This window comes from Talpa europaea, assembly GCF_964194135.1.
Source record: "Talpa europaea genome assembly, chromosome: 3".
Lineage (NCBI taxonomy): Eukaryota > Metazoa > Chordata > Mammalia > Eulipotyphla > Talpidae > Talpa > Talpa europaea.
In genome coordinates, this window is record NC_140069.1 from 80818578 (window position 1) to 80834472 (window position 15895).

Consider the following 15895-nt stretch of genomic DNA (forward strand, 5'->3'; position numbering starts at 1 on the left):
CCATCCCTTTCATACATCGTGAAAGCTTGAAATATTTTTAAACTACTCCTTGGTATTAAAATGTAAAGGGGGGCCTCCCCTGGTGGCGCAGGCGGTTGAGCGCCTAGCTGTGAAGCTGTCCAGAGCCTCTGCAGCGCCGGTTCGATCCCGGCCAGCTGGCGAGGGTCCCACATGGCGCAGCAGACCTCTCCTGTCTCCCTACTGCTCCCTTCAGCAGTGTATTTTGTCAGTCTGCCTGTTCTGTTCCCAACTCTGTCTCTGGTGAATCCTCTCACCCTCCTGCAAATCTGGCCTGTACCCCGGTTCTTGTATGAATAAATCTTTTAAAAAGAAATGTAAAAGGGGGCCTCCCTGGTGGCCTAAGGGTTAAGTCTCAGCACTATAACTGCTATGGGCTGAGTTGGATCCCAATCCGGGAGCTAACCCACATAGGGTGCAGCAGACCTCTCCTGTCTTGCCTGCTGCTCCCCTCAGCAGTGTATTTTAGTAGATCGGTCTGTTCTGCTCCCCACTTCATCTCCGGTGAATCTTCTCACACCCTGCACCTCTGGCCTATTCCCCAGTTCTTCTATGCCAATAAAAAAACATAAACAGCTTACTTATTAGTGTATGAAATACTGAAAGCCATGTTATTACGAATTCCTCAAAATATATTCAATTCAATGTAAATAATAAAAGTCTATAGCAGTTTCTGAATTTTAGCATGCATCAGAATCAGTGGAAGTACTTGTTAAAACACAAATTCTTGGGCCCCAGTATTAAAAGATTCTGACTCAGAAGACCTGGCATGGGGCATGAGAATCTGCATTTCTAACAAGTACAGTGCTAATAATCCTAACTACCAAAAAGCACATGTTTTCTCTTCTAATGGGGTCACAGTGCAGTGGGAAATGTCCTGACCTTGATTCACATATATACTAAAACCTCATGAGAGGAAGGATTACAGAGCTTTTTGTCAAGATGACAGTGCAATTGATAAACTAAAGAGCAAAAAGGCTCTCATATTAACTTGAATACTATCGGTCTTTAAAACTGGTTGAAGTCAGAATAAAAATCTTCCAGTCAGAAAGTAAACTTTAACTATGAGAAAGTACTACAGTCTTTTTAAAGAGGAAATTAAAGATGTAACATTTTCAATTAAATGTGAGTCTCATGTAATTCTGAGCTGACAGAGAAAATGAGTTTGAATCTGCAATTGTAGTGATGATTTGGTGTGTTCAGAAGGAAAAAAAATGCCATAGAGAAAAAAAGTCCCTTTAAGATAAATACATTGGAAGATGATCCAGAAACTGGCAAACAAAACACTCTGGAAGTGTTCAGAAAACAAAATAATCAAAGTAAACCGAAAACAGGGTGCAGAGAAAGTCTGCTAGAATGCAGCATGGGAATAAAATTAACAGCTTGTTGTGCTCAAGGGCCTTTCTCTATACGGTGTAATGAGGATATTCTAACACTCCTCACTGGGGATTCTCCAGTCATGAGTGATTTAGTTTTAAATTCCCAGGCCACAGCCCTTTTGGTTATTTGTGATTTACAAACCTCTGCATATGTGCATTCTGCTTTTACACTTAGTCCCTTAGGATTTAAGCAGTATTTTACAAATGCCACGTTAACATCTCCCATTCCATATAGCACAGACATGAAACCGGGTGCCATGGTTAGAAAATGACAAGTGCTTAAGGCCTAACAACAATGGTAACAACTATAATATAAATAATAACAGCTAATATTTGAGAATTACGTGCTAAGATCCTGTTTTGTGGATTTTGGTTGTATCAGTTCATTCAACGCTCACAAATAACCCACTATTATTACCTTAATTTTAAATATTAGGAAAGGGAGGCAGAATGATGTTATTTTTTAAAGACTGAAAAATAAGCTGTAATAAATAATTGAGATCCTGATGTTCACCAAGAATCCAGCTAAGTACAGCAAATATCAAATTGACTATTGTCAACTGTTTTATAGCAATGAACTGACATACCTCCAAAAATGTGTGGTACTGCTAGTTGTTCAACTGCAAGTTTTTTGAGGATGAAAACAATCTATAATAAGGTCTGCATTAAATTCATGACAGTCTTTTCAAAGCAGGGAAACTAGCTGCAAATGCGGGTTTGAAGACTCAGTATATAAACCATGTCACAAGATAGCATTTGTAAGTCACTGATTTTCTGCAGAGGTTTCTCCTAGATTGGCCAGATGAAGGAAACTGGAGATTGGGTGAGATTGGGTTGATGAGTTTATGTTTATAGTCATTTTAGGAATAAATTCTTCAAGTCCATATGAGAAAGAGGTTGAATATAAATATTACATTTTATTATTTTTTATTTAAAAAAACTATTTATTTTTGCATACAAGAACTGGGGTGTAAGCCAGAGGTGCGGGGTGGGGGGTGGTGAGAGGATTCACCAGAGAGAGTAGGGAGCAGAACAGGCAGATCTACTGAAATACACTGCTGAGTGGAGAAGCGGGCAAGGAGTAGAGGTCTGCTGCGCCATGTGAGTTGCTCCCTGGCTGGCTGGGGGTTGAACTCATGCTGCAAAGGCTGGTGATAGCCTGATAGTGCTGTCTTTAACCCCTGTGCCACCAGGGAGGCCCTAAATAATATATTTTAAAAGGCATAAAAACCCTCTATATTTTTCTTTGCCATAAGATTTGGTGAAAAAACCATTTATTATGTTTTGAGATAGAAGCAAAATGAAATAGCATAAATGGTCAGGGTAGGTGGGATACTTTATTCCATTGCCACATCTTGGCATTATTTTCTAATTTTTAAAATTTATATCTTTTACATCATTGTCCATTCCCCATAAAATTCCCACCACCGGTTCTTGCATGAAACTTCACCATTGTCCCATGTGCATCATACTTTTTCATTTCCAAACAAATTTCATAGGCTACAGAAATGAATAACTTCAATCTAGTTTTATCTGTCATTGATCTCTTATCTCAAAAAATGTGCTGTCCCTGTCACTTCCCTCACATTTATATCCCGTACTTTGTACCAGCCTCGATAGGGCTGGGTAGGAGAGGTCCAGTTTCTACAGTGGGTTTCATCAGTTTCTAGTGCTTCTGTTCTGAGCATCCATTTTCCTAAGCTGGTCTTGGGACCAGGATGTAGTTCAAATATGGTCTGTGGGCTCAGAGTCTCCTAATGAGACTTAGGAAAATTCACTTTGTTTTTCAGAACTTGGGACTCATTTGACTTTACTTATATTAGAGACTTAAAAGCAAATGTGACTTGATTGTTTTAGCTTTTGAGGTGCAAAGTGTTCAGGTTCTCAGTAAAACTAATCTTCCTATATTGTCCTTTTCAGACCCAGATAAAAAGTTCACAGAGACATTTCTTTCTAGAAAATGACAAGTATCCTGCCAACTTCCTTTAGATGCAGCAAGTACAATGCTTTTAATTCTGCCTCCTGACTCGACATGAAGATCATCGAATAAGCAGAAAGAACAAGAAAATGAAATTTTAGATATTATGGAAATGAAATGCTAAATGACACAAATGACAATGGGCAATTTTCACATCACTCAATAAACTGAGGATCTATTCAGCCCTTATTTATGCCATGATTTATTTTGACTTTAGTTTTTTTTTTTTTTTTTTTTTGAGTATGTGAAGGAGCAAGATTCTCACCCTTGGTTTTACAAAAGAGATTCTGCCTAACCAAAAACTTTCAACAGAAGAAATGGACTACAGGATTCCCTAAGGAAGAGCAAGAACATTGTGTTTACTTTTGCCCCCAACAAAATAAAATAAATTCTTCCAGAAGTAGTGAAACAGCATTTGGGATGATGCCGACTCTTTTATTTATTTATTTTTTATAAGACATAACTTTCTTTTTAATATATCCCCTTGGGCGCAGGGAAGGAAAAAATTTTTCCCTCCTAAGCTGAGTCAGTGACCTGAGAACTGGGTCAAAATGAAACAATAACCCACAACTCTCTTAAGTTTGCTTAAGAGAGAAAGTATCTTTAAAAATTGTGTATTCTTTTTGTTTTAAAGGAGACATGCGCCTGAATCACAGATAGATGAAGTATTGGTGGTTGGACTTTAACTTATGATTGTGGTTATGTTTCTGGTGTTAGTTACAATTTTCACCAATGTTTGTAGATTCACAAGATCTGATAACTTCCTATAACAAAATTTTTTTGCTGCTGTGTTTTCTTTGTCTCTTCTCTCTTGGATTTTTCTTTATTATCTCTATTCTACTTGGCTAGGGGTGATCTTTAGTTTTCTGGAATATAAGTTTTTGAGAAGAAAAGCAATATTTTAAATTATTAATTTAAAGAGTAAATTTTAAATATATGATTTGCTGGTGACAGTCATTATTGATGACATCATCTTCAGTGGTTAGGTATTATATTGTTGATCTCTTTAGAGGCCGAGAACTTCACCCTTAGGAAAACCTCCTTTTCCTAAATAGTAGTTAAACCTTCCCAGTTCTTGTTTATATCCTCTCTACCCAAATATATCACAACAGGGAAATTTTCTTCTTTCTTGATGTTTGACTTTATTTCAGCTTCAATTCATTTTAATAGTCTTTTGGATGGGGAAAGTCTTTTGCATAATTCTCTTTGAAAAGAGAATATTCAAGATGTATTTTATTTCCCTAGTTATCATATAGTTGCTCCAATAGCAAGTGTGGAATAGGCTCTGTTTCTCCCATTAATTTGTACTAGCCTCTGTAAAATACAACAATTTCCTTTATATATAATAATAATAATATGTTTAATATGTTATATATAATACTTTTATATAATTACATACATTATATAATACTTAGGAAATTGTGTTTCTATTAGTAAATTTATGGCAGATGATGTATTTTCAAGGTGAGATATAACACAAATTTCAAGAATTGTGTCTCTCGTGGAAGGTAGAAAATAAGCAGTTTCAAGGGTGAATAATACAATGCACCAAAGCATGACTTGAGAGGTTTTTTCCCCTGCTCTTTTTCTAGCTAATTTTGTTTTACCTAAAGAAAACAGTCCAAGAGACTGTGGTGCCATACCTTTGGGAGAACTACAGGGACTACACCAGAGGGGAGAAATCAAATACTGTGCAAAAATTAACAAAGATCTAAGAAAAAAAAATACATTAATTAAAAATCAATCAATCGAAGAGTCCTTTACTGTTTGAATATAGAAAGTAAATAAGAGATTTAACACAATCTCATTGGAAAACAATGGATGTATTCAAATGGAGAAAGTGCTTAGAAACAAATGACCTAATTTTTTTCATTTTGGTAGAGTGTTTGCTTCACAATATACTAACAAGAATTAATTTTTGTCATGGTGGTTATTTAGTTTTAGCCTATACTGTTTATATGTATTTGGTAAGAGATACAATTTTCCAAAGTTTATCTTCTGTCATTTGGAAATGTGAAATAGGACGAGGTGTGTTCACACATTATGGCAATCCTCATTTGCCATTTTATTTGGCGACTTGTTTTTATTTTGCCTAACCTCAGAGGAAAAGAGGCTTCTAATTTAGACACATGGAGTAAAATATCCACACTTTTTGCTCTTTTGTTTTCCATTAATTCACACACTTACCCACCCTGAAATAGGCAAACAAATGACTGAACCCCATATGCATGGTTGCAAGACACAGGAAACTATTTCCATGGGGGGCTGGGCACATACATTCCTAGGGACTGTGAAGGGAATGACATAAATAGATATTTTCTCCACATAATAAGAATTTAGTTCAGGCAAAAGACTAAAATTTGAGTTTTGAATGCTCAATAAACAATTAATTGACTGGAAAAAATTCTCTCTTCAAGTGTTCTATTGTTTTTTCCCTAGGAAGTTTGCTCTTACAAAAATAACAAGTATTTTAGGTTAAAAATATATTGGCTAAGATAACCAGGTGCTGGTCATGACTTAAAAGCTTCTTTTATGGTTTCTTTCCTGCTTTTCAAACTTGTGCCACCTTGAGAATGTCTAATGTATGTGAGCGCCACCCTCTCTCTTCCATATCCAGAGGAAGTTTCCTGGTAATTTCTTTGGCTCTCCCATGCTCACACGCACATTCTCCCAGGAAATCAGCTGCATAGAGACTAAGCCAGGTCCCTGGACACATGCTCACGGACTCTATTAAAGGTTTCTAGGCAATAGGGAGCTATGAGGCAGAGCAGGGCTGGCTTGTTGGCTAGGAGACCGTCTGTGAGCTGACTGGCAGAGTACGCAAGCATGTCTGCTCCTAAAGTATCCCATGAAAGTGTAATTCCCCAATGACAACAGCTCATGAGGCCATTAAGAACAATGAATAGAGTAACAACTTGGTTGGAAAAGTCAAGACCAGAGACCGAGGGAATTAGCTATAAAACAAGAGCTAGCAGCAGTCTTGCAACATTATGCCTTTGGAAGTTTTTAAAAAGCTTTATGATTCTTTGCGACTCTGAGAAACCCCCTTGAAAGAAAGGCAGTTCTTCCTTATTTTCCTTTGATAGATATGGTTAAATAGCTTCTATAATTTGATAGCCAAGTCAGAAAAATCCTGAATTTAGACTCCTTTGAGAAGATAACAGGTTTAGTGTGATCTTACAAGGGATAAGAAACCCCTTCTGCCTAAAAGTCAGAGAGTGAGCTGGAGGTATGAATTGTGGGTCTGAAACCCCACTCCCCACAAGATATATGGGTTAGAATCTATTCAGGAATTTACAATACTGTATAGTTTGACTTAGCACTGCTCCCAGGTTGGTGGGTGGATTTTTTAATAACTAAAGTGCCATTTTCAGTCTACTCTGTACAGATGGTAACTTTCTCAGGGCTTACACACTTTATGGGAAATGGAAAGCCAAAAATTTGAGTCTTTTCTACTGAGAGATGTATAACAGCTTATACAATTAGTTTAAACTTAGTGGGGATCAGTGTCCCTAATTAAACATACTCTGTATGTGTAAGTATTGAACAGTTGTCACTTTGGAATGGCTGCCATTCTTTAAGAACATATCTTCTTAAAAGTACAAATCAAGCAGTCAAGAGCACCATATTCTATAGAGGAGAGAGGATGGGCTTCTATGTGCGACAGGTCTGGATCTGCGTTCCAACTCTGATTATCCACAACATGGAGGGCATGTGTTTTCTGACACACTGAGACTTAGTTTATCCCATTAATACTATCCATCCTTCCCTGGGCCCTTTTGAGGATTAAGTGAAATGAGATGACACTTATTAAATGTAGTTGACATTAAAAAAGAAAACTCATCAAGGTAAGCCAATTGGGTCACATTCTGTAATGAGTGAGATGGGAGCCTGTCTCAGCTAACAGATGCCACGTTTTTAAAAGATGGCTCATAACGCCCTTCTGGATATATTCACACTGCAAAAATTATTAGCACTGTGGATCCATTAGAAGTCAAATTAAGCTGCTTTCCCATGTCATGCCACCGTCACGCAGGAGGCATGCTCTGGGCAGATTTCACGCATTTTTGTCATTGGGTTGGCAGAGCTGTCAAATGCCAGTTTTGAAAGATGAGGCTATCTACAGATGCTTACATAGCACAGCTTAGCAGAGAAACAAAAAGGAAAATATCCTTCAGTCATTTATTTTGTGCTGGATAGTTCTGTTTGTGTGCTCAAGTGCACTCTCTACCCGGTTCCCAGGGGCCCAGAGACATGGATCTCTACATCTGCCTTGGGGCTTCCTCACCCTCTAGTTTCTGGACAAGCTCAGTTAATAGAACCATTAACAGAGATTGAGAGATAAGAGTGGAGCGAGAGGACTAGGGGTATTTAACCTTTTTCAGATCATGCAGATATAAGACATGGTAATATTTACATGACTCACTAGAGTAAATGCATAGCTACTCGTAGCTGAGGTGACCAGTCCATGCCCAGCCTGGTGCCAGAATGCTTATGGGAATAACACTACACTTGTAAACCCATTAGTAACACGCTGGGCCTTTGGGAAGCATGGCCTTAGTCTACCTGTTCTCATTTATGTTTACAGGTTACACTCAGTAAACTTCCTATAGGCATTAATAAATTATTAATTAGTCATAAAAACTCATGATATGTTGTATGATTCCTATTTGGTTATGATTTAGTTATTCCCAGGCTTTTATTGTAATACATTACTTCCAATAGTTACAAATGAATGATATACCTTGCTTAATACAACATTCATTTGTCACAATCAAATATCATTACACATATGAACAGCTACTTTAGTCAAACAACTCCATGTTCACTCTTCAGGGATACCATATCCTTAAAAATAAAACTAGAAACAAATCATGCAGCACTTACCGGGTCCCTTCTCACGAGCTCTCCATTGGGGACTACTTCAACCAGGTGGATGATGATAATCATAGAATTCAGAATATAAGTCAGAAACATGTTCTTGTGCAGAGTCACCCTTTGGCAGCTAAGGTTCCTGGAAGAACATAAAACAGAAATATTACACAGTGCTGAAAGGTTGAAGTATCTGGAAAACGTTTTTTGGTGCTATTTTAAATATTTCCTCAGCAACAAATGAGAGAACATATAGAAATAAGTGAGACTGATTCAATCCTTAGGGCTCATTACTACTTTTCGTTCCAATTTTTAAAACCAATTTTCTAGTCACGGTACCTCATAGTTTTCAGTCCTCAAGGTGACTCCATACAATAATTGAAAAAGTGAGTGATAAAATCACTTTTAATTATAACAAATGTTGTGAAATTAATTAAGAGGACTCTAACAAGAGAAACCATTAGGATTTGTAGTGGGCTTCAGATGAAAAAAAAAAAATCTAACATTCATTTATGTACCCAGGCAGAAACCGTGTGGCAAATGGGATAACAGTGCATGAAGTTAGAGCCAAGGCTGCCTGGACAAAGGATTGAATCCATGTCCTTGGTCCATCACACACATGGGCTTATTAAATCCCCTGTCATCTTTCTCTTTCCCCATTTCTTTTAACATTTTTTTATTTCTCCAATCCAAATGGGATTGCCTATGTGATTCCTCCTTTCCACATTCTCCTGATGGTGGAGCTCAGACACAAGCAGAGAATTCAAATAAGTTCAAAACTATGATCTCATTATGAGGCATATTGTGGTCTGGAATTGACAAGTCCTGTCCAAGTGCTGCTGCTGGTTGGCAAATCCCATCTTTTGGGTAATAAGCGATTTGCTGGATTTTTCATTCCTTTTTCCGTCACTTTGTGAACCTGTACACATGTGTTTGTGTGATTGTTCACATAAATAAACATTAGTTTGAATAGCCTGTTTCACTTTTTGATGCAAATATAGCCTGTAGTATGGCTATAACAAATGTGAAAGATTATTCTAGATGAAAAAAAATACATTTATCATATCTGATCCTTCAAAAATAGCTAACATAATGTCATTTGCCATGTAAAATCTTAAAACATTAGTTTATGATATCCAGTGACTGGTCATAGTAACTATTCCTAAAATATCATCATGAAATTAAGTTATAATAGTGGGAAATCTGAAAAGGAAATATTGGCAAAAGATGAAATATGAGAATTGTCTACATTTATAGACAATGCTTTCTTATACTTCCCAATCAAAGAAAAATGAATTTTTTAAATTATCTGTGGCACAAAGAATATTGAAGTAATGAAAGTAATGAGAGTTACATATTTTGATTACTATTGTTACATTTTCAACTTTTCAGGAAGCAGAAACATTAGCAAATTAGCAAACATAATTCTTTAAAATTCTCAACTTGTTGAGTAGGAGTGGACTGTAAAACTTTAAGTCCAGGAGGGAATCAATGGTAAAAATATAAACACGGAGTCTGAAGAAGAGCTCTCTCTCTCTCATACACACACACTATCGTGCTATTTTGCTTAGCAGCAGAAAAAGATGTTACATAAATGGAGCCTAATTGGTTTTACAATAATATTATAAACTTAGATTGCAAATTTAAAGCTTTAAGAAGAAAAAAATTATGTGAAACATCATACCCATTTATACTGCATAAACTCTTCCACAGCATTGCAACTGCTGCATTTAGCATTATTATAGCTATGACCTGCAATTTTCATACAGTCACAATAGCATTTTATAATTCTTCTCACTAGGAGGCAAATATCTGTGGTCTCATTACTGGATTCAACCTGGCTTAACATGATAGCTGACATTAACAGAAATAAGGAATGTGGATGAATGCATTATACAGCATCGCTATTCTCATGCCTGATTTTCTTTTGATCGGGTAGAGTTCAACAATCTGCTGATAAACTACATTAGCTTAAAGGACTGGTTACTGTATAAACCTGTATAAACCAGAACCACCTGGAACAAAATATATTTCCTATACCTCCTTGGTTTATTTTTCTTCTTAAAACTTACCTTGTGATATATATTTATGCATTGGCTATTATTTTCTCCTTTCCTCTTGTCAGAATGGAAGTGTTAAAGGAATTTATTTTGCATACCTATAAAAGGTGTGTCGCATGTATTTACACTAAGTCTTTATATAGAACAAATTTCTTCTTTGAGCTGTGACCACTAAACAGTTATCCTGAATATTATAGAATTACATTAAATGCTCGATCATTTCATATCTTATGCTTAGTGTGGTATTGAGTATTTGCCAAATTCTTAAGTTACATATTAACTAACTAATATTGGACATTATCTTATTGTTCAACCCTAGCTTAAATCTATATACAGGTTTGTATTATGCATATAATGAGAAAATTATGGTTTCAAGCTAAACTGCCAGACTCCAAAGGAAGAATATGATTAATAAATAATATGAGTTTCTGTTTCTTGAGGGTTTCAATATAATTTCTGCTTATTGAGTTCTAAAAATTTTATTACACTCACTTGATGACATTTACACTCAGCTTTTTGAAGTGAGTTAAAGGTACTTTGAATTTATTAAAATTCATTCAATATTCCTACACCTATTGCTGTTTACTCACTATGATTCAGACCTTCTGGTAAATGCTAGGGATACATGGATGAACAAAACAGACAACTTCTTCCTTCAAGGACTTTATATAATTGTTTATTTACTCTTATTATGATAACTGTTCTGAGGAAGAAGCATAGGATGATAAAAAGGATTAACTGAACTTAACATAAATGATTTATGTGTTTCATTATTCTCAACACAAATATCCTATTGCTTAAATAAAATGAGAGAACCTGACATTTTCCCATCAGACCTGAAATGTCTTAAATAGAAATAAAACAATCCGATGTTAGCTATATTTTATTTCACTTGATTTAAAAAGGTGTATTAATGTACAGAATATCTCACACTCTGAGTGGTTGGGAACAATAAGTACTTCAGATTCTCCAATAGTGGGAATATAAGATAACATAATTTACTTCTTGGTCCAACCAAAATGTCACTCCAGTGTAAGGAGGAGATAATGATTTACCTGAGTATGAATCTCAAGATATCATATTTGAAGACTAAAGCTAAATGCAGTTTTCATGATTTTAGTTTACCTGGCATAAATCTTTCACATTAGAGGTTTTGTTTCAAATTATTTTTATCCTATGTATGTATGTATGTACTTTGGGGAACTCATCATAGTATGAAAAGACATTTAATATTTGCCTTGAGTTTTCCAGATTGTATAAATCAGTTTGTTGTCCTTAGATAAGGAAGAGTAATCTTTACTGTTTATAAGACAGTGTAATTATAGTCACATTGAAAGCAAACAAGAAAAGTAGCAGATGATGAAACAAGAAAAAGTTATTATGAATTTGCTAACCCATGAGAAAGTCTGTATTCAGAAAAATGTGGGACTGGTACAAAGTCCTATATTTTAGAGTAATTCTTACTTTCTTTTTATGTTTAGGCCTTGTTCACAAAGGAAGAGAGGTAACATGGAATGAAAAAATGTGGAATGGAAAAAATTCTAAACACAATATAGTAGTATATACAGTATACATTTTTCCTATTGGACAGGGGACTTTATATCTTCAGATTTAGCACAAAATCTTTATTTTAAGGAACTTTCTTTCCATCATAATTCTTGCTCCTGTTCCTATTACCACTGTTCTGAGTCAACAGTCTGCCAAGATCTGACAAGCAATTATCTTTGGTGTCCTATTGTATCAAGAGTGGGATGGGAGAAAGGAGGCTATTTTTGGTGGCATTGATTTAATGATTTCTCTGGAGAATAGGAGAACTGCCAGGGATGTGTAAAAGTGGATACTGTACAAGAAAAAGAGTTATCTATCCACTCACTATGTAGATATGACAGTGAATAATAGGAAAGATCAAGTGAATTATATAAAAATTAATGTTTCTTTTGGAGGTCTTACTGGAAAGCCTCTTTTTTTGTGGTCAATGTACTATAATGTAGACAATGTAACACAATGAAGACCCACCCCACCTTCCAAAACATACCCCTTAATTTTCAGGCAAGTGTAATTAATACTTAAAATATATAACAATCAGTGAAGTATGTGAATAAGACATCAAAATGAATGTTGATGAATGTTCTGTTACTGCATTCTCTTGAGCAAAAACAAGGAGATGTTTCAACATTTAGGATTATCCCACAGAAATGTGAATTGATAAATTGTAAGAGAAACTGATGGGGTAAGTGACTTTATTACAAACTTACTTAAAATGCTCAGAAAACAGACACAAATAAATCCACTTATGTGACTTTCTCAAGCCAGTCTTTGCTAAGGGCACCTTCATCTTAACTCTTGTTGACATTTACTATTGGCATCTAGTAATGAAGAGTCTTACTGAACTAATTTGATGTATTTATTTAATCTCTCTCCATATTATCAGTCCTAACAATTTTTCCTGCAAAAGTCCTAAACCAAATTTCATCTTGAAGAGTCTGTCTTTAGTCTTAAACTGGTAAACCAGAAATAACCTATAAATCAGTCTTCCCGAACATTATTTTAACTCTGTCACTTTTGTACAGTTAAGATCTTTAGTATTGCCTTTGCTATAATTTAAAGTACTGAAATTTTTTTTCTCTATCTTGAAATATTTTTCCTCTGTCTTGAAGAGGGCATAGAAGTTCAATTTTCTTCTTTTACAATAACAAAGACTTTATATACATTTTACATTCATTTTCAGTAGTATGGGGAGCATGATTCTTATTTGTCTCAGGGTTACACTGATCTGCCATTTACCTTCCCCTGAATGCTCAGAATAAGATCACATTAAGATTAGAGGCATGGCTTAATGATCTTATTCTGAGTAATATCCCAGGATTTTAAGCGAACCATCAGCAGTTCCTCAGCTTCCAGTACCTTCAGAAAATTTAAATTCCTCTGCAGACCTTCTTAGCCTACTGATTTAAGGAGGACACTTGCAAGGTTACTCCTTTAAAAAACCCTACAAGGCACATTTTAGAGGCTGACAATGAGATTTCCATGGGATGAGTATGAATGAAGGTCTCAGAAGTGGAGATGTGTGTAACTTACAATTTTGGTTTCATGAAGGTTTTATAAAAATGATTATTTGGATTTTGCAAAATAATTCTGGGAATATAGAATTTACAAAGGAGTGATGACTGTTTTTTGCTCAGGTTTCACACAGATTATGCTACTTAAGTGCATAAATCATTTCTAAAACCTTCTATTGTAAAGGGCAGTCAAGTCCTTAATGGTGATGTTGAGTGGAAAAGTTTCTGGGGTTAATGTTGCTAATTGAAAGATAAATTCCAGTGATACATCAGAATTAATGCTTTATTTTCACAATGACTTTCATATTTCTGAAATCCAAATGCAAAATAAAACATTTCAAAAATCAGAAACATAATTTGATCTTATGAAAACAGATAGACTTGATATTTTTAGTTTGGGCAGGTTTAAGATAAGATTAATAATAAGTATGAAAATCAGACATTTGTGGATTCGAATATTTATTGTCAAATATTCTATATTCTATCCATCTCTTGTTTGTGCTCTGGAGAATCAGCTATTTCAGTGTATGTTTTTCCATTATAAAGCAATAAGACTTTCTTTTTAAAAAAATATTTTTACTTATTTGAGGTATCATTGGTTTATATTATAGTACTACAGAAGAATAGGTTTATGACTCCTCAGATTTGCATTGCCACACCCCATAAAACCTTTTTTACCCCAAAGTCTAAGTTGCTATGTAGTAGGTCATTGGAATTGACAGACAGTAAAACAAAATCATGTGTTCCCTAGACAATCCGTTCCACACACTTTCACTGACTAGACCAGATTAACTGTTTTGGGACAGTGAAATGGAGAAATATTTTACTTTCCCACGTGCTGCACTTTTAAGCAACCATCTTTAGTGGCTTCATGGTAGGCATGAATGTTGAAAGGACAGTTTTATTTTCTTTGCTGATTTGACTTTCATACCTAATCTCTTAACAAAGTGATTGGAGAAATTAAGAGCAAGGAAATGTCCTTTTGACATTTTTCTATCTTTAAAATCCTGAACACACTTATTAGTTTCATAATGACAAGTTGGGAGCTTTTTTCTTTCAACTTTCTCATGGTTATATTAAAAAAATTTAAAGTAGACTTAGTGAAAGACTTTGAAATCAAAGTTGCATGAGAATCATGTGATGTATTTACTGTGGCAAAGTGCAGTTGACAAATGAACAAACATTCCAAGATTAATCATGCTGTGTGTTTACTTGGCTGTATTCTGATTGCTATAATTGAAAACACTCTTCTATTTTAATTCTAGTAATTAATCCCTCACGTCTTGTCTCGTTTATCAGTCTTTCTCATGTTAACCCTATTTGGATGGTGTTCATTCTCAGTTTATTTTTATTATTCTCTGCTACTCAATTACCAAAATTTGCTAGTTGGTTATACTGCTTGATCAATATAAGAATCTTGATTGTATAAGAGAAAGACATATTATATATTATTAAGATATAAGATATCAAAAATTAAATCAATATGAAAGATTAAAAAACCATGAAGAGAAAAATAATAATGGTGGCTGTGTTAATGATGTGTTTAAAGATGATTATCCCCTTGTCTTAATTTTCTTTAGTAATATCATGTTAGCATTTTAACAAAAATGAAATTAAGATTTTATTACTCTATATATGAATCACTGCATGCTTAATTGCATATCACATTGTTTAAGTGTGGAGAATTACTAGTAATTTGGACCTAGGAAGGCACTTTGCTTCATCATTTATATAAGACCACTGCATCTAAAAAAGGAATCAGACACAGGAGTTATCATGGTAGAGTGGAGTTAGAATGTAGAGAATATAGAGACTCCTGCCTTTGATTAAAGAAATACACGAAATGTAGGATGTGTTTTTAGGACCAAATGTAACTTTTTATGATCTCACATATGTCCTGAAGTCATTCATTAAAGCATAGATTCAACATTTTAAATTCTCCACCATTGTGAAATTAATCTCTCAACTAAATTAGTTGGCCATAGATAATGCAAGGAAATATATAGTTACAGACTCAGAACAGAAACCCTCCCTATAATTCTATTCCTAATGGTGTTTCTAAAGATAACTATGTTAACACAATTTAACAAAATGCAGATGTGCAAGACAACAGGCCATCTTTCAGAGATTTTCCTTGAGAATTTATCTTTCTTTTCTGGCTAAACACTATCACGTCTCATGAGACCCTAACTGTGATATAGCTCGCAATTAGGCAAGATGCATTTGAACTTGTGATTATAATATCTTCTAATTTTATAGTGGGGGGTAAAAGAATGTAGATACTTTCCTCTGTATTTCATGGAATCATAGCCACAGTAAAAGTAAACTCTGCATGTTAATACAGTATACTTCTAGTCTCACAGGATTGTTTCATTTTGGGAAAGAGTCATATTGCCTTTGGAAAGTAAAGGAATTTATCCTATTTTCTTCAAAGATAGGGTGCAAAAACATACTTGAATTAATTTCATTTTTCTTTCTATTTCATGATTCCTTAAGATACATAACTCGTGATTTGCAGAAGATCCCCCT

At 35.0% G+C, this 15895-nt stretch overlaps 1 protein-coding gene across 1 annotated transcript in view; it reads right to left on the reverse strand.

Annotated features, from left to right (window-relative positions):
* Window positions 1-15895, reverse strand: part of CALCR (calcitonin receptor) — a gene marked incomplete at both ends in the record, with an annotated part of 49331 nt that overhangs the window by 20113 nt on the left and 13323 nt on the right. Inside the window, one exon of the mRNA XM_084230840.1 lies at window positions 8263-8389. Coding sequence (XP_084086966.1) covers window positions 8263-8389 — 127 coding nt within the window. The remainder of the gene's footprint in view (window positions 1-8262; window positions 8390-15895) is intronic.